Below are 23,486 nucleotides of genomic sequence, written 5' to 3'. Positions count from 1 at the left end.
CTCAGGGAGGAGTTAGGGAGAAAATGAAAGAGGAAACTCCACGAAAATTACAGGGACACAGAGGACCTACATGGAGGGAGTGGGCACACACAAATCAGGACCCCAGCAGCTGAGAGCCTCCACACCAGCTTTGGAGAGAGAGGTGAGACCAGGCTGCAGCAGCCTAAGTCACTGGCAATAAAGCTACAGGAAAAGTTGGGAGGCAATCTGGCTTGGAGCCCTGTGGGGCATAGTGGAGGAAAAAAGGGGGGGGGGCACGTTACTCTCACCCTGATCACCATGCAATGCTGTTCTGTAACAAGCTGATATGGAGTGGGCACCATATTTGACATCCATAACAGGCTGCACCAGCTCTTATCTTCACTTAGCAACTAGCTGAGCAGATTCCTGAGTTGGGCAGGGAGAACTGACAGGGGGCTGGGTGCTTGTGACTGTGGGAGGCTTGTGTCCCAGGACTGTGAAAACACTGACTGTGGGGCTTTGAAAACACTGAAGCTGTGTGGGAAGGCTCAGGGTATGGCTGGGACTTTGGGCAGTCACTGTGGGAGGCTCCACACGCTCAGGGATCTCTGGTTCCCTGGTGAGGGACATTGCTGGGGAATCTGCTTACACCGAGGACTGCACAGATCCTTTGTGTGGTCCTTGTGGAAGTGCAGATGGATATTATACCCACTGGGGCTAGCGGCCAGGCACTGGTCTCCTTTGAGGAGAGGAAATGAGCTGAGTCTATGCCAACAGAAGAAAACTGTCGCCTCTGATTAAAAAGAGAGAGAGAGAGAGAGAGAGATTTACCATGCCCAACCTGGGTGTTGCTTTAAAACTACCTTCACCCTGGAGCATTGAAGAGAACTCCCTGGCCACACCCACCAAATGCCTTTAGGTATTCTCTGATATCAGACACTCCACTAATCCATGCAGACTAGTGCAAAGATAAAAGAACCACAGCAAAAAACAAAAACAAACAAAAAAAGGAACAAAAACAAAAACACACACCAATTCAAGAAACAAGAATAAGGAATACAACATGATGCCCCCAAAAGAATAAAACACTTCAATACTAGATTGTGAAGATGAAGAATATCGACTGTTGAGGAATAGTTTTTGTTTTTGTTTTTTTGGACTGTGCAAATTGTTGTTGAACTTTTTTCTTAGTATAAAGTTGGTCTTCTGTGTATAAAGTTAATTCAAAATGTATCTTAGTGGGAATGGGAGAGGGAAGAGGAGGAGTGGGAGGGCGGATATGGTGGGAAGAATCACTATATTCCTAAAGTTGTACTTACGAAATGCATGAAGTCTGTATTCCTTAAATAAAAGTTTTCTTTGAAGGGAAAGATAAATAAATTAAAAAAAAAAAAGCAGCAGGAGGAGCTCACTAGTTGAGGAACACTTTTCTTTCAGGTCTTTGTACCGACTTTCTGCAGGTAATGAAACCCCTGATCCCTGCCTGTCCATGGCCTTTTCCTTCTGAAGAAGGTCCTCCAAGCTGCTTCTCCTCTGCTCTTTTCATCCCTTCACTCTTTAAAAATAAAACTGTTTTGCTATATAAAAAAAGGGAGTTTTAATTTTCTCCCTTGTAGTTTTCTGTGTTCTAAATGTTCTGCAATGGAAAGAAACTATTTTGTAATAAAAATTCTAATTTTAAAACTACGTAATGAATGAGTATCTGCAAATGTATGAGGAAATTTTTAGGACATTCAACTTAATAACAGAGAAATACTGGAATGTGTCAAAACAAAGTGTTAAAGCTTAAACAATCTGCCTAGAAAAACATACTTCTCAGAATGGACAGCACCAACCCTAGGCAAAACAACAGTGTTGAACAAGAATTTGCAATGTTTGTTTAGCACTATCACTGAAAATATGACACTTGTGTTATGGATTGAATTATGTTCCCTCAAATTCACATGCTGAAGTTCTAACTCCCCAGTGTGATGATACTTGAATGTCGGGATTTGGAGAGGCAATTAGGTTTACATGACATTATGAGGGTAGATTCCTCACAATGAGATTAGAGTGGTCTTATAAGACACACCAGAGTGTTCCCTCTCATCTCCAACCCCTCTCTCTCTCCCTCCCACACACACACACACCCACACACACGTGAGGACACAGTGAGAAATCAGCCATTGACAAGCCAGGAGAGACCTTTCCAGAGCTGGAGCGTGATGCCATCCTATCTTGAACGTTCAGCTTCTAATAAGTTTCTGTTGTTTAAGTCACCCAGTCTGTGGTATTTTGTTAAAGCAGTCCAAACTGACAGACAGATTCAGCAAATGAATATCAGAACTGCCATGGAGCAAGTATTTTCTGATACTGGAAAATCACCTCACTGATTCAGTCAGTTAGCATTTAGTAAATGCCTACTGTGTTCCTTGCCCTGTGCAGAACACTGAGGATTCAAAGATGCTCAAGGGGCCAGTGCTGCAGCGTGGAGGTAGGGCTGTGGCCTGCAGTGCTGGCATCTCACATGGGCTCTGGTTTGAGTCCTGGCTGCTCCACTTCCCATCCAGCTCTCTCCTATGGCCTGGGAAAGCAGTAGAAGATGGCTCAAGTCCTTGGGGACCTGCACCTGCATGGGAGACCTGGAAGAAGCTCCTGGCTCCTGATTGGTGCAGCTCCAGCTGTTGCAGTCATCTGGGGAGTGAACCAGCAAATGGAAGACATCTCTCCCTCTCTCTCACTCTGCCTCTCTGTAAACTCTGCCTTTCAAATAAATAAATAAATCTTACAAAAAAAAAAAAAAAAGGATGACCAAGACAAAGTTCCTGCTTCTAAGGAGCTGATATTTTAGAAGATAAACAAACTGAAAAAAGTGTTTTATTTGCTCTAACAGGGAACTCAAACGTTTGAGTAACTGTTTGTCTAAAGTTGGGTCGCAGTATGTTCCTTCAGTACTCTATCATGTTAACTCTGAGTTCATCATGGAAGATAGACTTTATGACATTCCAGTGGTAACAAATCTGAGGCTTCACAAGCTGAGCCCTGCAGAATGGTTTGCCTTTTCCAGTTTGACTTCACCATCTCCACTACCTACAACAGCAACAGTCTAGCAATGAATACATTCTAACAGAGAGTATCTGGCAATGGGCACAGATTTCAGAGATCCTCTGGTGGGAGTCAAAAGACTAGTACAAGACATAGATACTTAGATGGTGGCTGTTAATGAGGAGAGACAGGAAAGAACCAGTTCCATGCAGCTACAAAATGGTATAGGTTGTCAGCGGTGTCTTATAGTGCCCTTTACTCATTTCCACACACTAGATTCATTTCTATTTCTTCTCTGGGGCTACAAATATGTTAATAGCATTTCAATTTAGTTGAACTGTAGACGTTAACATGTATTCAAAGCCTTTTACTTGGAGAAAATGCTACTGATGACATGGCACACAGACTAACTGCATCTACATTGGCTTCACATCCCTTTTGCTGGCCAAATCTTAATCATCCCTTAACCAAAGGCCTACTTCTCTGGGAAACTGTGCCTTAATTGCACCACTCCCCATTCCCCACCAGGTTAATTAGGTGACCCCGCTGTGAGCTCCCTGTAGTTCCTACACAATGGCACTTATATTGCTTTACAATCTGCATCTGTCTCCTTTATAGACTGTCAAATTCTTAAGGACAGGAACAGTATGAGTTCTGATGATATGCCTGGGTTACCAAAGGCTCTCAGAAAATACCATTGGCCCTCCATAAACATGGGTTCCACATCCATAGGTTCCGCAACCAGGGATTTAACCAATTGTGGTTCAATTATATTAGGGAAAAATTTCTAGAAAGTTCCAAAAAGCAAAACTGGAATTCAGTACTACACTGAACCCATGTAGCTGGACACTCACAAAACTGAAAGGATGTGCAGGCATTGTATTAGGTATTATGTGTGACACAGAGATGATTTAAAGTGTACAGGACAATGTGTTTAGATTATATGCATTTTGTATCAGGGACTTGATTATCCATAGGTTTTGGTATTCATGAGAGGCTCTTAGAACCAATTTCCCACTGATACTGAGAGACAACTGTATTTGTTGAATAAATCTAGTTGTAGAAAAGTGGAAGAACAAATAATCATTAAGTTGATGATGCCCCCATTGTATGTAACTTTTGAAGTCCAATTTGAAACATCTATCTGACCTTTGGAATAAATTAATCCAGTCCAAACTGACATTATCGAACCACAGAGCAACCAGATTGAGGGTGACACAAAAATGAAGCCTGCTTGGAGAGGGTGAATATTCAGCTAGCTTTGAACAGAACTGTCTTAGTGGAAGAGCCTGAGATCGACGTTTAATGAAGAGAGACGTTTTCTGCAGATCAGCTAGGTGGGATAAGAATATTCATATTTCATTCATTTAATACATATTTAATAGTTACCTCAAAATTAGATTGAACTGTGAATTTTAACTTAAAGAGTTTAGATGGGATATGATAAGAAATAATAAATACTTCAAGTATACATATACATAATAAAAGCCATAAACTCTTCATCAACACTACTGTTCTACAACCAGAGAAGACATGGGTAATACAAAAAAGCAGAAATGGACTGTTACAAAGTGGGATAAAATATAATTCACGCAGATAAGCCTCTCTTCTCATATTTTCTCTGCTGGCATGTCACAAAGTTTGAAATTCCTGCCATATAAATCACTCTTTTTGGTTTAGGTATTGTCTTTAAATAATGAGTTACTAAATCACGGTAACATCCAACAAAAATGTTGTTGTTCTGGCCCCCAAATTTGACCTTCTATTCTTCCCAGAGATACTGACGCTTAGTGAGAGTTTCTGTTCAGCCTCTACACAGCTGGAAATAAGTCATCCTCAATAGAAGGAGGGGAGAGAGATGTGTCCAACTTCCACATCACTTCCTTAAAGGTAAAGTGTTTCACACGTCCTTTCTTGTTTTCCTTCATCTGGAAGGGTAGAAAGAAAACATGGTAGAGGACCACTTTTCACCTGCATGCTAAACTAGGGCCCAGAAAAAGTTCATGATAGAAAGACACGCCAGCATCCAACAACCAGCTCGTTTTCTTTCAAGCACAGTGTTTTTTTTTCTATTCTATTTTTCTATTCTATCTTCCTTCAAGCACTCTATTTTTTCTTCATCACAGCAGATTGTCTAATCCTAATTAATTTAATATTGATGAGGCTTGCAAAGATTTGAAAATAAGCTGTCTTTCACCTGAAGAACTGAAGAATCTGAACATGTTCATCACAAGGAATGAAAAAATAAGGGCTAATCAGGGTATGGGGAGCAACCCGGATTAGACTAAGTTACTGGAATTAAGACTTATTCTATGCATCTGCTCTCCCACAATATGGCACTGAGAAGGGAGAAACAGCTTCTACACAGCTGCCTCCAGTTCAACCAATAAACTGTAGGACCTGCTCCTGATTGGAGGAGAGCAGCGTACTCAGCGTGTGGGTAGCAGAGTTGGGATTGGTGGTAGAGGTCTATAAAGGAGGAGAGAGACAACATGCACCAGGAACATCTAAGGGGAACATCTATCTGAAGGAACACCTGTGCAGCCCCCGAGAGAGCCGGCCGGCGGTGTGCCGCTCCCCCGTGGAAGTGGGGAAAGTGGCTAGGGGGAACCGCCCTTCCACGGAGGTGGAAGGGATGGTAGCCAACCCGGGAAGAACCAGCAGCAAACTCAGGGAGGGCCGAGCAGACGAAAGAACAGCGCAGGGTCCTGTGTCGTTCCTCCACGAAGAGGGGGAGCGACACAGGGCACTCCCACAGAGAAGGAAGATTCAGAAGGACCACTGAAACAGGACTCTGAGTAGTCAGCTAAGAGATAGGATCAGGTAATTTTTTTTTTTTTAAGACTGATTTACTTAATTGAAAGGCAGAGTTACAGAGAGAGAGGGAGAGAGCTTCTTTTTATTGGTTCATTCCCCAAATGGCCTCACTGGGCAGAGGTGGGATTGGTAGAAGCCAGGAACATCATCAGAGTCTCCCACTTGGGTTGCATGGTACCAAATACTTAGGCCATCTTCCACCGCTTTCCCAGACACATTAGCAGAGAGCTGGATTGGAAGTAGAGCAGTTGGGACATGAGTCGCTACCCATTTGGGATGCAGGCATTGCAGGTCGCTTTTGTTGCTATACCACAGCACTAGCACCAGGATAAGGTCTTCTGACATCTAGACAGGGCAAGAGCAAGAACCAATTAAAATACTTCATGTTCTTTAAAATTTTGGTGGAACCAATTATAATTCACAGAAAGGAGGTAAAGTAGAAATGGAGAAGAGGCAGATTCATAGGGAAAGTGAGGACAGAAATTGATGGACTACATTATGTTGTTTAAAAAACAAGATGCATAGTCAAAAACAATTCTAGGCATGAGAGCCCATATGACCATAAATCATGAACCTGGCTAACTGAAGAGGATGCTGTACTTGGTTTTTCAAAGTTAATTTTAAATTGTGATAGTATGTGAACATAGATGTAAGTATACCCTTAGAAATCAAGAAAAATAATGAAGTAATATTAAAAAAACAAAGTGACAGACTGAAGGTAGAGGGATTGGAGGTAGATGACAGAGGTTTGGAGATGCAGAACATTAGCCCTCACATAGTAAGGGGAAGCACTAAAAATGTTTCAAGAAATAGTACTCTTTGGTTTTATTACATTTTAAGCTTGAACATTATTACATATTTCAATATTCACTTGATAAGAGCAGCCTCTGGCAGCTGTTTTCTAATCATTATGTTTGGCATTCTCTTTTCACCTCTAAGCTTGTGTAGAAGCTTCTCCTTCAACGTCATCTTTATTTTGATGTTCAAGTTTCTGAAGAAGTCTAGGGCCCAGCAAACCAATAAGTAGACTTCCAATTGGGGCTGTGATGAGGATGGCCAAAAATGCCACTGTCAACACATCCATTCCATAATCTTCTAATTGTTTGTCTCCATGTGATCTTGCTGTGTCCAAAGCCACAGATCCTATTGCAGCCTATAAAAGTTTAGGAGTAAAGTTAGAAACATCATAAGATAAGCATATATAAAATATTGAATGATTTTACTGTTTGCAGAAACAAATTGCTTACTCTTTTACTCAACCAAAGAAGTTCTATGAGCCTCCTTCCAAAGTGTACTGCAGTTTGTTTTGATTATCTAAAAACTCTCCCTGCCCTTTCTTGGAGACAAACTGATGATTCAAATGTACGTGTTTGCATAGGGTAGGGCTACATAAATATCAAGCAAGTACATTTCACAACACATGGCAGATACAGACTCACAATATGAATTAAACACAGCATGATGTTCCTATATACTAAATTTCTCCCGAGTAAAGATGAAAGTCATTGTGTCATTCTTTTATCTTTAGGAATCTGGAATTAAGAATAAGACACAAAGATGCAGAGATACCTATTGGAAGACGAAAAAGTTTTAAATAAGTATTGCTTTAGAGACTAAACTAATTGTCACCTATCATCAAAGTGGTGGGCTCATTTAAATCTTGAAGTTAACTTAGGCTTTTGATTAACTCTTTGTTTCAGGAGTTGGTGAAATGTTACATTTAAAATACATCTGTGGAAGGGTAGGTTTTCAGTCTAGCTGTTAAGATAACTGGTAAAAGGGTCCAGTGTTGTGGTATAGCAGATTAAATTTCCGCCTGCAATGTCAGCATTCCATATGGGCATCAGTTCAAGTCCTGGCTGCTCCACTGCCTATCTGGTTCCCTGCTAATGTGCCTGGAAAAGCGCAGAAGATAGCCCAAGTACTTGGGCTGCTGCACCCATGTCAGAGACCCAGATGGAGTTCCAAGTTCCTGGCCCAGCACTGGCTATTGCAGCCATTTGGGGAACGAACCAACAGATGGAAGATTCTCTCTCTCTCTCTCTCTCCACATCCTCTCTGTAATTCAAATAAATAAATAAATTTTAAATATATATATATAAACAAATATATACTGGTAAGATATCCACATCCCATATTGGAGTACCTGGATTTGATACCTGGCTGATTCTTGACCAGTTTATTCTAATGCAGACCCAGAAGGCACAAGGCAACAGTGAAGGCTCAAGTAACTGGGTTTCTGCCACTCATGTGGAAGACCTGGACTGAGTTTCTGGATCCTCTCATTGGGACCAGGACAGAACCAGCCATTGCATTCACCTGGGGAGTAGACCAGCAGATGGGCACAAGTGCTCTCTGACTCTGTCTCTGCTTCTCAAATAAATAACTTAAAAATATATTTATTGAAAAATATGACAAAAATTTTCATTTAATTTTAGAGGTAATATACAATACTTTCAATGCACATGTGGGGAAAATCTAGTAATCAACCTAGTTATCACTTATTGTACACAGCAGAACAATGCTGGCCTGTAAAACAATGAAACAGAGGAAAATATCAATGTACTCTGGACAGAATGTCAGAGACTACTAGTTGCCTACAGATATTTAAATGTCCTTTTTCCTTCTTTAATAAAACTCCCAAGTTTTAGCTGGTCACACTACTGTCCAGAGTTATTTTTTTTTAATCCAGCCTCTTTTGCAAATAGATGTAGCTGTGTATCTAACAATTAAGGGGAGAGTGGAGGTGATAAATACTACATGTAGACTGTACCCTGAAAAGGCACGGACACATCAACCTTATTACTGGATGAGAAAAAGGGAAGTCAGACCCAGGGATGGAGGGCACATGCTGGGGACGGTGTTCACACTGTGGCTCTGGAGTGCCCATGCTAGACTGCTGAGACAGAAATAAACATTTTTCTCATTTCGTCTCTGTGTGTTGGGTGCTCTATGTTACTGCAGATCACGTCCTGCCATAACTGATTCTACATTTTATGAATTTGTGACAAGAATTGCCTAACACACATTGCTCTTTTTTTGTATGTATGTCTTAGTGTGTTTATATATGTTGAATCATGATTTTTTTTAAAGATTTATTTATTAATTTGAAAGAGTTACACAGAGAGAGGAGAGGCAGTGAGCAAGAGAGAGGTCTTCCATCTGATGGTTCACTCCCCAGTTGGCCGCAATGGCCGGAGCTGCGCCAGTGTGAAACCAGGAGCCAGGAGCTTCTTCCAGGTCTCCCACATGGGACCAGGAGCCCAAGTACTTGGGCCATCTTCTACTGCTTTCCCAGGCCATAGCAGAGAGCTGGATTGGAAGTGCAGCAGCTGGGTCTCAAACCAGCGCCTATATGGGATGCTGGTGCTTCAGGCTAGGGCGTTAACCCGCTGTGCCACAGCACCGGCCCCTGAATTGTGATTATATTTTTCATAGCAGTCATAGATAAAAAATTTTGACAAACACTAATAGAGAGAAAATTTATATATATGTATACATACGTATATACATAGACATATGTATGTTTTATTTCTCATGAAGTGACAGGAGAAAAACCAAATTCTATATAATACTTGCTTCCAAAGAACACATATTATCCAACACATGTTAGATAATTGCTCTATATCTTAAAATTTGTTTTGGTGGTAGCAAAGTGCTGTCATTCAAACTTCAACAGTTAGAAACAAATTTTGGGGCCAGTGTTGTAGCATAGTGGGTAAAGCTGCTGCCTGCGACGCTGACATCCCATATGGGCGCTGGTTTGAGATCCAAGTGCTCCACTTTCAATCCAGCTCCTAGCTAATGTGCCTGGGAAAGCAGTGGAAGATGGCCCAAGTGCTTGGAACCCTGCACCTATGAGAGATCCAAAAGAAGCTCCAGGTTCCTGGCTTCAGGTTGGCCTAGCCACGGCCATTGTAGCCATTTGGGGAGTAAACCAGTGGAAGGAATATCTCTCTGTCTCTTCCTCTCTCTGTGTAACTCTTTCAAATAAATACATAAATCTTAGAGAAAGAAATCTTTGATACATAAGCGTGTATAGTCGTTATTTTGATACTTACCTATTAAAGTTATTAAATGTGGAAGCTGGAAACACTGTGAGGTTGGAACTATTCCATTTATTGTACTACACATATTATTCTCACAATACTTTCAGTCATTATCCCAGATATTTTTGGAAGCTTGATGGAATAATTTCTCTGGAATAACTTTCAAGCCCACAGTCACAGAAATTGTGGAATATAGGTACAAAACATAAACACCACCAAATGCCTCCTGAATTAAGAACATCTGATTTTCATTTAATAATAGTATAAATTTACATATTTAAATAATTATAAAATAATCAGAGATAGAAGTGTTAAATCTTGTTTGATGTAATTTGTCTAAAAATATATGATATAAATGGGAAAAACAACTATTACAGTTGGAAAAATCATAATCTACATGATTCTAACTTAATTAGCAATTACAGGTATCCTACCAAATGCATAAACAATTTGATGTAGTTATCTATAAGTTCTTTATTACTTGTAGTTTGGAGTGTACAAATATTGGGTCAAGTGACTGAAACATCTCTCTGGAGGTTCAGCTGGTTCCGCTCATCCCCCATAACCAGAAGGAATGTGTTTCAAGACCCTCTGTGGATACCTGAAACCCAGGATAGTACTATAGCCCAATATATACTATGAGGTTTTTTTATTGATTTTAGAAATTTCACTTTTTTTCCCTAAAGAAAGCACTTTGTGGCTTTTCCTTGTCATATACTAATTGCCAGCAACAAGACTCCTGTGCTTTGGGGCCATTATCAAGTAAAATAAGTCTTACTTGAACACAAGCACTGCATACCAAAACAGCTGATCTATTAACAGTTGATCTATTGACTAACAAGCAGGTAGAGCATACTGCATGGAAACACAGGGATGACTCATGTTCTGGGTGGGATGCAGCATGGCAGCGTGAGATTTCATGATGCTACTCACTCAGAATGGCACACAATTTAGAACTTTTGGATTCCTTCCGGAATTTTTCATCTAATACATCAGTAACTGAAAGTGCAGGAAGCAAAACCTTGGATATGGGGGGCTAGTGGAAATAATTTTCTAAGTTGTTTTTCAAGAAATATACTTTTCTCTATTATATATAAGACTCTGGTTCAGCATAATTGATTATCAATCAAATTCATATTGAAATATTTTCAAATATCAAGATAAACCACGCTATTTTGTTTTATTCTCCACTTTGAAGATGTTGAAAAGAGCTAAAAACTCTCTCTTTGGGTAATTTAGAGAGTGCTGATAAAAATGTCAAGCCTTTTCTCCAGCTACAACTACTTCCCTGTAGTACAGGGATTTATAGGATGTTTAGTTATATTCTGCTGAGCAATGAAATTTACATGAGCTATCCTATTTAAGGAATTGATATACTCAAAACTTTTAAAGAGCAGATTAGTCTAAATACTTTTTATAAATTAAACTTCAGTTATCTACAGTCATCAAATGTAAACAAACCCCTTTATTCAATATTTCAAGGTATCAACATAGAAACAGCAGTTAAAATGCTAATCGATCCTATCCATCATTACCTGGACTGTGGCCTTTGGAAGCCATGCAAAGGAAATAAATATCTTTTCCTTTATGTTAAAACCAGCAAAACACACCATCAGATATGTGGCCAGAATTCGTATCAATACTGCAATGCCCAGGGTGGCAACACAAAATCCTGTAAAAAATACTCAATTTTTAGAAATAATGAAGTGCTAGAGAGAAACTGCATCTCATGGTTACTGATTCAAAATACTATCAACAAAAATAACAAAAAATAAATAAAAAAAAATTGGGGGGAGGCGGAACTGTTGTGTAGTGGGTAAAGCCAAAATGCCTGTAGTGTCAGCATCCCATATGTGTGCTGGTTCATGTCCCGGCTGCTCTGCTTCCAATCCAGCTCTCTGCTAAGGCCTGGGAAAGTGGAGGGTGGCCTAAGTCCTTGGGCTCCTGCACCCTTGTGGGAGACCTGGATAGAAGCTTTTGTCTCTTGCCTTCGGATCAGCCCAGCCCTGGCTGTTGTGGCCATTTGGGGAGTGAAAGCACAGATGGAAGATCTTTCTTTCTAAGTCTCTCCCTCTCTCTGTAATTCCGCCTTTGAAACTAATAAATAAATCTTAAAAAAGCAAGATTAAAAAATTCAAAACCCAAAAATGTTTAGACAAAATTTATCAAAAACTCAGTATTAAGGATCAATCAGAACATTTGCTTAAGATAAGGTGTCTCCTGTTTCTCCTAGATTAATATCAGATATTAATTAAATATTTTACAAAAATGACTTGAATATTATCTCTCTTATGCTTTATGATAAGAATCACATTTTTTTCCAGTTAAAGTTTACTAAATGATACAGTGCATGACAAACTTCAAGCTAGGGACAGCACACACAGAACTGTGCACTGTACAGAAAAGAATGGGAAATCAAATGGAAAAGGGCTGTGGGCAGAAGTGAAATTAAGTATGGGGCCATATATAAGACTTCCAACATTATTTTAATTTTAATACATATTATTTTTAATTGTAAAATGCACATAACATTTATTATCTTAAACATTTCTAACTGTATGGTTCAGTAGCATTAAGTATATTTACATCATCGTGCAACCAATCTCTCCAGAACTTTTCTATCTCACAAAACAAAAACTCTGTAGCTATTAAACAACTACACATATCCCCCTGTGTAGTCCCTTTTTACTCCTATCTCTGACTGACTACATTAGATACCTCATGTAAGTGGAATCATACAGTGTCAGCCTTTTCGTGACTGGCTTATTTCAATTAGCTTTATGTCCTCAGGGTCATGTGCACTGCAGCATGTGTAAGAATGGACTTCTCTCTCTCTCCCTACACACACACACACACACACACACACTGACTTTAAATTCTGAAGAGAAGAAAACTATAACAGGGATATTTAAAGATGTATGACAGAAAGGGAAGTATCTAAGTATGAGATTCAGAAGGAGGCAGCAAACAATAGGATTCCTAATGACAGAAAAATACTATGATGGGAGGAAAGGAAGAAATAATGAGGATATGCACAGAAACAAAGTGCAGTGCAGTGTTTTCAATCAAGAGAGTTTTAATGTGATTTTTAATGTGTGAATAAATAAGAGAATGAATGAACAGAAAAATTTTTTTATTCCATTTTATTCTATTATAGGACTATCTTTAAAATTCTGACCATTCATCAGAAGTAAACTCGATGAACATTCATGTCCTTGGGGAAATTTTTTTAAAGAACTGACTTGTCTGAATAATGGTCAGCAATGTCGTTTTTCTTTGCTAATTTTTAAAGCATTCATTAATTTGAAAGGCAGAGTTACAGAGAGAAAGAGAGAGAGAGAGAGAGAGAGAGAGAGAGAGAATGTCTTCTATCTGCTGGTTTATACCCCAAATGGCTGCAACATCAGGAGCTGGGCTGATCTGAAGCTAGGAGGCAGGCGCTTCTTCCAGGTCTCCCACCTGGGTGCAGGGGCACAATACTTGGGCCATCTTCTGCTGCTTTCCCAGGCACATTAGCAGGGAGCTGGGTCAGAAGTGGAGCATCCATGTGGATGCCGGAACTGCACAGCACCAGTTCCATTGCTTTTCTTTACAAGGAACAGTATTACCTGCATAAAACTGACTGTCTTACATTAACCAGAATTATTTTCTAACCAACCACTCTAAAAGATTTAGATCATAGTTAATTTTTTATGTCATTGCAACAGTGGGAACCATATACCTACTGGAACTATTTCAACTGACTATAAAAAGAGTTGATCTTAGCAAAGGTACCTCTTTGAAATTCTTACCAACAGTTTCTGGCTTGAGAGATGCAATGGATACTTCTGCTCCAATCAGTCCAAAAAGAAGGGGCTGAAAAATATCCCAGGCAACTGCCACAATTGCTTCAACATCTTCCTAAAAGAAAAACAAACAACAAAACATATACAGAAATTTTTAATATATGAAGTTACAAATCTAAAGCATTGGGCTGGCGCTGTGGTTCACTTGGTTAATCATCTTCCTGTGGCACCACCATCCCATATGGGTGCCAGGTTCTAGTTCCGGTTGCTCCTCTTCCAGTCCAGCTCTGCTTTGGCCCAGGAAGGCAGAGGAGGATGGCCCAAGTGCTTGTGCCCCAGCACCTGCATGGGAGACCAGGAGGAAGCACCTGGTTTCTGGCTTTGGATTGGCATAGCTCCAGCTATAGCGGCCATCTGGGGGATGAACCAACGGAAGGAAGACCTTTCTCTCTGTCTCTTTCTCTCACTGTCTAACTCTATCTGTCAAATAAAAAAAAATTCAAAGCATTTTACTATATTGAAATTTAAATAATTTTACCTAAGATGGGCTTTATTTTTGTAGCATCAATAAATAAGAGATTACTTGGAACATAGAAAAAAATTCCTTGAAGACACTTTAACAGTTAAGATACATGGTGCACAGTAGCATATTAAGTATTAGTTGCAAATGGATGTTATTTATAAAGATTCTTATACAGTATGTTAATTATAAGGATTCTTATATGATTCTTACATAGACATGTATCTCATTATTGCTGCAAATTAACCTATGGCATGGAAGTATATAGTGTATTCAATCATTTCATTATTGACTGGCCTTTAAGTTATTTCCAATTTTATCTTTACAAAAATAATATTTAAAGTTATATCAAGTCATACGCAAAAATAAACCCGGATATAGTAAATCACTGAGCCAGTTACCAATTTATTGCCCCTTGGCTACAATTCTTTCATTGAGCTTGATCTTTTTCAGTACTTCTTTTTGCCAGTGAGTGCCATGTTAAACTTTGTCAGTAAGGAGCATTAGTTAAAGAGATAGCAGGATCCTACAGCAGGCACTGGTTTCTTCAGTACTGGGTTAGCCCTGGGGGCTTCTCCAGTGTCAGGCTCCTGCAGTCCAAGGTGGCCAGCAGCACCTAGTGGCCAACAACTTCCCCGGCACACCCTAACTTTTAACACAAACTATCTTTATAACACATACTACAAAGACCTTAGGAAAAGACTGGCATGTGTACTATAACAAAGTCAGGATGCTTAATGGCAAAAAAAATTCATAAAACAAACAAAAAGTGATAAACTGGAAGAAAATATTTGTGCCATGGATATGAGAAAAAGGAGCATTAACCAAGGAGCAAGGCACTGACCCTAGTAGAAAAATGGGCAATGAACATGCACAATGATTCCCAGAAGGAGGAAGGTAAATGAGAAGAAAACTCAAGATGCTGAAATTCATTAAGCAGAGAAACACAAAATAAAATGATAAAACTTTTTTTTAGGGGGGAGGTGTGGGGTACCACACTGGAAAAAGTACTAAAAAGTTTTAACAATGTCAAGTATTTCTGAGATTTTCAGGAAACACTCAGTCACTGATGGCAGAGAAATCGCTAATGCCTTTTTCTTGAAGGCCAATTTAGCAGAAGCTGTTACAGTGTCTAAGAATGTACATTGAACAGATTTTTTTTTCAATTAATAAGAATCTATATTTAGTGGAACGTTCTATGCTTATTGTTTCACATCTTTAAGGATCTACAGTTCCACATATATATGTATATACATATCCACCTGTTTATCAGGGAAGAATTTTTTCTGTATCTTCACTATTATTATTTCTGATATGTTTATATAGGGTGAAGATTCTATTTCTACTTTGCTCGTAAATATTAAAAGTAGAGCATATGTGAATGGGGTGATTTAAATGGAGTATTAAATACTTCTAGTCTTAGGGCATGCAAAAATTTAAGTTCTCAGGTCATAAAGAATCAGATAATTACTTATGTTCACATCTGCCACCTGTTATATGCAAGCCACTTGGCTCTCAACACTCATTTTCATCAGTAAAACAATAAGTTTCTATTAGATAACATTTAAGATCCTTTATCATTTAATGATAGTGACCAGTTCTGTGAGAACAAAGATACGGTTGCCACCCTTCCTCATATCTTTGGATTTAAAAATTATTTTTATTTATTTTAAAAGGCAGAGACAAGGAGATATCCCACCCACTGGTTCACTTCTCAAACACCTGTAACTCTCACAAGTGGGCCAGGTCTAGGTGAGGGTCCCAGAATTCAATCCAGATCTCCTATGTCGGTGGCAAGGACTCAGCTGTCAGAGCCATCACCTGTTGCATCCAAGGGTATATATACATCAGCAGGGAGCTGGCACTGGAAGAAGAGCATGGACTTGAACCCAGGTACTCTAATGTTGGATGAGAGTGTTCTAAACAGTATTTTAACTTTTATACTAAAAGCTCATCACTATTTTTATTTTTTTAATTTTCTAAATTCATTTATTTAATCTGTATTAAAGAAGGAAAGAGAGGGAGGAAGGGAGGCAGAGGTGGGGTGGGGAAATCTCCCATTTGCTGGCTCACTCCCCAAATGCCAGATGCCAGCAACAGCCTGGGATGGACCAGGCTGACACCAGGAGCCAGGAACTCAATCTTGGTCTCCCATGTGGGTAAAAGGAACCCAAAAACTTGAGTCATCGTCTGCTGGCTCCCAGGGTATTAGCAGGAAGCTGGTATGGGGAATGATGCCAAGACTCAAACCTGGCATTCTGAAATGGGGTATGGGCAAAACAAGTGGTGTTTTCCTGCTGTGCTTAAGTCTACACCTTCATATCTTTAATTTTTATTTATTGTTATTTTATTTGAAAGGAAGGAAGAGAGAGAAAGAGAAAAAGAGAGAGTGAGCGAGAAAGAGAATCTTCCACACACTGGTTCACTCTCCAAACACCTGCAACAGCCAAGGCTGGGTCAGCCAAATTAAGCAGCCCAGAATTCAATCTGGGTCTCCCATGTGGGTGGCAGGGACCCAGATACTTTTGCTATCATCTGCTGCCTCCTGCTGTACCCATGGGCAGGAAGCTGGATTGGAAGTGGAGGAGTCAGGACTCTAGCCAGGAACTCTGACAGGGATGTGAGTGTCCTAAGTGGCATCTTAACTACTACCATAGTGCCTGCTCCCCCACCTCCCATATCTTCTAACTTTTAAATTTTGTTTTCAGAGTATATCAGGGCTAAAGCTCTTTGGGCCCCTGTACCCACATGGGAAGACCCGGAGGAAGCTCCTAGCTCCTGGCTTCGGATTGGCACAGCTCCAGCTGTTGTGGCCAATGGGGTGTGAACCAGTGGATGAAAGACATCTCTCTCTGCCTCTCCTCTCTCTGTGTGACTCTGACTTTCAAATAAATAAGTGAATAAAATCTTTAAAAAAAAAAGAGAGAGAACAGGGAAGTCATCATGGTAACATGTCCATGATATATTTTAAGTAAAGAAGGGGCTGGCGCTGTGGCATAGTAGGTTAATGCCCTGGCCTTAAGCACTGGCATCCCATATTGGTGCTGGTTCGAGACTTGGTTGCTCCACTTCCAATCCAGCTCTCTGCTATGGCCTGGGAAAGCAGTGGAAGATGGCCCAAGTCCTTGGCCCCTGCACCCACGTGGGAGACCCAGAGGAAGCTCCTGGCTCCTGGCTTCGGATTGGTGCAGTTCTGGCCTTTGCGGCCAACTGGGGAGTGAACCCTCAGATGGAAACCTCTCTCTGTCTCTCTCTCTCTGCCTCTCCTCTCTCTGTGTAACTCTTTCAAATAAATAAAGAAATCTTAAAAAAATATTTTAAGTAAAGAAAAGACATCTAGTTACAGATTGAAAATAAGAGAGAAAATGATATATATATATATATATATATACACCTTGGGAGTATATTTGTATATATAAAGAAAAGAGATTCGTGATTTAAAAATTTGTATCAATTTGATGTTAAGAAAGTTATCTGGAAAGAAAAAATAATCTGATTAGGATAGAGTCCTGAGCAGAAGAATTTAAGATGAAATTCACCTTCTTTTTGGCCCATTTTATCCCTGCCAGGAAGGCCATGACCAGTGTGCACAACCCTCCAGATCCGGGGAAACCAAAATACACACTGCTGAACACAGCAAACACAGCGAAGCCCAGAACAAGGAATGCTCTCTTCCACACAAGGTTGACCTTTAGGAGAAAAAAGAGATAGTACTTATTTCACATAACTGATTCGTTTAATGATTGATTTTTTTTCCCTACATCTGGGAGTTAGAGGAAAAGAAAACTCTGTACACATAAATGCACACCACAGCACTGATTTTCTTTTCCGTAGCCAAAGCACAGTAAGGAATATGCACAAATGTAGGTTCCCCTTTCAGGAACACCAGTTCTCTCCATCTGCAGTTATCACTGCAGGATTTCATGGGGCTCAATGGAGCAGCAGAAAAAAACTTACGGGCTTTGGTGCCAGACAAGCCAGGGCGAAAACTGCAGCTTTTGTCCATCACTGCAGTAACCTCTCTGAACTCAGTTTCCTCATCCTGAAAGCATCGACTTGTGTATTGCTGAGTTGTTGTGAAGGTTAAAGATATCCTTTCTCTATTAGTTTCAGGGTTCACGTTTACTCTTAATGTGATGCCCCCTTGACTTTTCTTTCTAAATCCTTGAATTCTTGAAGAAGCTATAGACTGAGTAGTGTTTTTGTTTTACAGTCTGAGACCTGTATACCCTTCTCTCTTTCACTTTTCCCTGTTCAGTCTGGTAAACTTCTTGATCAGATTAGAAAGCAGGCTTTTCAAAGTGCCTAGCTTGGAGGCAGGCAAGCTCTTGAGGGAGATTTCCTTAGTTTACACCCAGCTCCACTGCTTCCTACCTGTGTGACCTTGTTCAAGTTACTTACCCTGCCTAAGCCTCGATCTCCTCATCAGTTAAATGGTCATAGTACCAGTGCTCTCTGTATGGATTGTTGGATAGATTATACTAGAACAGCAGTTCCCAACAGAATTTCTTTTCAGTGATGAAGAACACGTTTGTATCTGTCCACGGAAGTGTTCTGTGCCTGCTACCACCACACGCAGCTAGGGGCTGCCCTACTGAACAGTGTGGCAGGAGGGGATGACGTTAAAGTACTTACCACATCATTTAACATACAGAAAGAAACAAGTGTAGCTATCATTTTCCTGTTCTGTTGCATCAGTAGAATAATCTTAGAACATTATTTTATGTATTCATAAAACTTCCCTTGAAGTTTTTTAGGAGAACAAGAGAAATCCAAATTACCATACACACTGATAATGGAAACATTAATTTTCTTAATTAAGAAGATTTTTCTTTAGTTCAGTTTCTAATCCCATTAAAATGCTCTAAAATCTCAAAATAATTCCAATAATATAGAAAGAATAGTTTTATGTATGTTTACCTACCCTAAGAGATTCAGAAAGGAGAAGGGAAACAAGCAAAACCTTAGTCTCCCAATTTAAAAAGTCACTGTATATATATTAAGAATTCAGATCGTGGCCGGCGCCATGGCTCACTAGGCTAATCTTCCACCTGCGGCACCGGCACCCCAGGTTCTAATCCCAGTAAGGGCGCCAGATTCTGTCCTGGTTGCTCCTCTTCCAGTCCAGCTCTCTGCTGTGGCCCGGGAAGGCAGTGGAGGATGGCCCAAGTGTTTGGGCCTTGCACCCGCATGGGAGACCAGGAGAAACATCTGGCTCCTGCCTTCGGATCAGCACTGTGCGCAGGCTGTGGTGGCCATTTTGGGGGTGAACCAATGGAAAAGAAAGACCTTTCTCTCAGTCTCTCTCCCTCACTGTCTAACTCTGCCTGTCAAAAAAAAAAAAAAAAAAAAAAAAGAATTCAGATTGTGAATTGACTGGATTATGACTGTATTATAATGAGATGTTAAAGTCTCATCTATCTGCTAGCATTAGAATCTAAGATAATTTTGACACTAAAAAAAGGCATCCTCCCAAAAGCCATGAGTATCATGAAAATTTTTAAAACTTACATAAACTGTTATTTTGGAATTGATGCCATTTGTTTTACAGTCAAGTTTGAATTATACAAAATATAAGTTGGAGAAAAAAAAAGTCCAGGATTGCATTAAAATCTTATATATTTAGCCTCCTTCATAAATCTCCTGGACATAGGGAGTAGTTAGCAATTTTAAAATTTCTCAAACACGGCCTTCACATTCAGCTTGAGGAAAGTGTTCCAGTGATATTTTAGAGCAAACTTGCACAGCATGAATTTCTTTCACCTGGTCACTGCTTGGAAAGTATTGAATAAAAAATCCAAGAAGACATCCAGCTGACACACCAATTACCACTTCCAAAACTCCTCTGAGGACATTAAATACCGTAGACCCTGGAAACACACAAAAAAGAAAAATTCAGGCAGACTTCTAAGTCCCTAGGTATAACCAGGTTTACCCTACAACCATCAACACAATGCACCTGATACCACAGAAGGAACTGTTACAGATGTCAACTGTTTTTCACATTCTGAAATTTATATGATTTAAAATGTTTAATAAAATGGGTCTATCTTATAAGAGGATACATATCATTTGAGGCAAATTTAAAAGGTGGTATAAGGTATTATTTATGCACTTTTTATATGTTTACTTCAACAAAAGTCAACTTACCTATGAGACTAAGCTGCTGCTCAAGGTGTTATCGTAATTTATTATGAATGTACAGAATATGGCAAACTAATTTCAATCTTGATAGTCATTTTGTTTTTTTTTTTAAAGATTTTAAAAATTTATTTTTTGAGAGACAGAGTTACAGACAAAGAGGGAAAGACAAAGAAAGGCCTTCCATTGGCTGGTTCACTTCCCAAATGGCTGCAATGGCTGGAGCTGGGCCTATCCGAAGCCATTAGCTCCTTCTAGGTCTCCCACTCAGATGCAGGGGCCCAAGCAATTGGGCCATCTTCTGCTTACCAGGTCATAGCAGAGAGCTGGATCAGAAGAGGAGCAGCTGGGACTAGAACTGCACCCACATGAGATGCCAGCACCGTAAGTGGAGGCTTAGACCACTATGCCACAGCACTAGCCCCTGTTGAGGTATTTAAAGAAAAAAGAACTTCTTGGCCTTTCTTCCTGAAAATTTTGATTCAGTAAATCTGGTGGGCTCAGATCCAAAAGGTCTAAGGACCACCCTTAGAAGTTGGGACAGAGGAGATATAGCAAAATCAACTAGGAAGGTTCACCAAATGGACTCTTCTTCCCAACTCCTCTCTCCAGTCCTGGCCTTCCTCCTCCTACCTGACCCTGATTCAAGCAAACAGTTGCTCTGATGCTGTAGTTCCTAATCCTGCCTGCACTGCTTTCTAATCCTAAAGGTTCTGATTTAACTGGTCTAAGGTAGAGTATACTTAACCATATTCAAAAAAAAAAAAAAAACAAACAAACACCTCTCCAGGTGGTTCTAGTGTGCAGCTAAGGCTGAGCTCTGTGTTTTAAAGGAGTATAACAGGGCCGGCGCCGCGGCTCACTAGGCTAATCCTCCACCTAGCGGCGCCGGCACACCGGGTTCTAGTCCCGGTTGGGGCGCCGGATTCTGTCCCGGTTGCCCCTCTTCCAGGCCAGCCCTCTGCTGTGGCCCGGGAGTGCAGTGGAGGATGGCCCAGGTGCTTGGGCCCTGCACCCCATGGGAGACCAGGAAAAAGCACCTGGCTCCTGGCTCCTGCCATCGGATCGGTGCGGTGCGCCGGCCGCAGAGCGCCGGCCGCGGCAGCCATTGGAGGGTGAACCAACGGCAAAGGAAGACCTTTCTCTCTGTCTCTCTCTCTCACTGTCCACTCTGCCTGTCAAAAAAAAAAAAAAAAAAAAAAAAAAAGGAGTATAACAGGAAAGTAGCACGAACAATAGCTTGAGTAGGTAGAGTTAAAATATAGACAATGCTGTAGGTTTGACCTAACAGATACCAGCATATCCTCACTGGTTGTGAACAAGAAAGTACTATTATGAAAACAATGTTTTGAGAAGCTTAGTTTACTAAGGATTGGATGGAAGGTAGACTCTGGGACAATGGGAAGACGTGTGGTTCTATGTGACCATACATACTCATCACACAGGAAGGTAACTCCAGGGGCTGTAGAGAATGAGAATGCATACCTTTATCAGAAGGCATGCTTCCACTAAGGAATCTGAAGCTAAGCTTCAGCAACAAGTGTACTTCTTCACTAACATAAAGTCATTTTATTTCTCAATTTTGGACACAGATTAGGAAGTGAACGTAAACCTGTGCTGTGCCAAAGGATAATAAAAGTGTCAAGTTGCTTCTTGGCCTTTTGGCTGAGATCAAGTGTAGCATTCATTCACATCCAGTTCCCCTTTGATCACTACTTCAAACAAAATATGTTCGTGTTTTTAAATACCAATAAGACATTCATTAAAATCACTGCTATGAGTCACAAAAGGTGGATGGATAACAGAACAGGGATGGTTCCTTCAGAAGCATGCTGTTCATTTCACTTGGACTATCCTCTCTCTGTCTTTTGTGCTCATTGAGAAACCTATTCATCCTTTGTGTGATGTCTCTGAGATTAAACTTTCCCAGGTCACTCCAAGCAGAAGCTGTTGTCTTTTTCAAAACTTTCCTACCTTGGATCTACACTCCTACATTTGACTTGGGCAGTCTCTATTTAGAGGAAAGAAGGGAGTGAATATAGGGAGCTTCTGGTCCCTCCTTAGGGACATAACTCTGACATTGTTTTTCCTATTTCTGATTGATCTTAATCAGGTATCAAGCAAATATGTCATGGTTCTACCATTTTTTTTAAAAAAGATTTAATTGGAAGACATGATTATAGAGAGAAAGAGAGAGAGAGAGAGAGAGTGCGAGCGAGCAATTCCAACTGCTAGTTTACTTCCCAAATGGCTTCAATGACTAGGGTTGAGCCAGGCTGAAGCCAGGAACCTGGGACTCCAGCTGGGTTTCCTACATGGCTGGCAGGGGGCCAAGCACATGGCCATCTTTTGCTGCTTTCCCAAGTGCATAAGCAGGTAGCTGGATAGGAGGTAGAGCAGCTAGACACAAACCTGGGCTCATATGGGGTGCTAGATCACAGCCAGTAGCTTAACCTGCTGTGCCATAATGCTGGCCTCGCTTATACCACTTTAAGCTATGTGTTCAGGGTGCAAGAGAACAGCATAAGTTTACCTGTGGAAAAGGCCATGCCTAAGCACGTGTTGAATCCAGTGATGGCTAGAATGTCATCGAAGCTGCCAGCAGCCATGAGCAAGGTCGGGACTCCCTTTTCAACGCCATAGCCTCCTCCCTGCAAAAGGAGCATGGAAGGCACCACGACCGCTGGTGATACGGCACCTAGAACAAAACTAAACACGCAGCACTTTAAACGTTTATGACAGTAGCTTACTCATTTTTTTTGAAACTATAATAACCTCTACTCTTTTAAAGATTTTACTTGGGCCGGCGCCGCGGCTCACTAGGCTAATCCTCCGCCTAGCGGCGCCGGCACACCGGGTTCTAGTCCCGGTCGGGGCGCCGGATTCTGTCCCGGTTGCCCCTCTTCCAGGCCAGCTCTCTGCTGTGGCCAGGGAGTGCAGTGGAGGATGGCCCAGGTGCTTGGGCCCTGCACCCCAAGGGAAACCAGGAAAAGCACCTGGCTCCTGGCTCCTGCCATCGGATTAGCGCGGTGCGCTGGCCGCAGCGCGCCGGCCGCGGTGGCCATTGAAGGGTGAACCAACGGCAAAGGAAGACCTTTCTCTCTCTCTCTCACTGTCCACTCTGCCTGTCAAAAAAAATAAATAAAAAAAAAAAAGATTTTACTTGGACAACTACAGTCTTTGAAATGG

At 40.8% G+C, this 23,486-nt stretch overlaps 1 protein-coding gene across 4 annotated transcripts in view; it reads right to left on the bottom strand.

Annotated features, from left to right (window-relative positions):
- Nucleotides 1-589: 589 nt before the first annotated feature.
- Nucleotides 590-23,486, bottom strand: part of SLC9B2 (solute carrier family 9 member B2) — a 61,408-nt gene continuing 38,511 nt past the window's right edge. For 2 of the 4 annotated variants that reach the window (XM_070047788.1, XM_008267544.4), the window contains exons 7-13: nucleotides 22,831-23,006; nucleotides 19,920-20,026; nucleotides 17,696-17,845; nucleotides 13,643-13,751; nucleotides 11,387-11,523; nucleotides 6,735-6,955; nucleotides 590-6,147 (exon numbers count right to left, since the gene is read on the bottom strand). In XM_070047788.1, coding sequence (XP_069903889.1) covers nucleotides 6,737-6,955; nucleotides 11,387-11,523; nucleotides 13,643-13,751; nucleotides 17,696-17,845; nucleotides 19,920-20,026; nucleotides 22,831-23,006 — 898 coding nt within the window. In that variant the 3' untranslated portion in view covers nucleotides 590-6,147; nucleotides 6,735-6,736. Of the gene's footprint in view, nucleotides 6,148-6,602; nucleotides 6,956-11,386; nucleotides 11,524-13,642; nucleotides 13,752-17,695; nucleotides 17,846-19,919; nucleotides 20,027-22,830; nucleotides 23,007-23,486 lie in introns of those variants that run through there. The other 2 variants (XR_518645.4, XM_008267546.4) reach the window with 2 other exon arrangements.

The sequence above is a fragment of the Oryctolagus cuniculus genome, chromosome 8 (genome assembly GCF_964237555.1).
Source record: "Oryctolagus cuniculus chromosome 8, mOryCun1.1, whole genome shotgun sequence".
In the NCBI taxonomy this organism is placed as follows: Eukaryota; Metazoa; Chordata; class Mammalia; order Lagomorpha; family Leporidae; genus Oryctolagus; species Oryctolagus cuniculus.
Note: the sequence above shows the minus strand (reverse complement) of the source record. Positions and strands in the feature narration are given on the sequence as shown.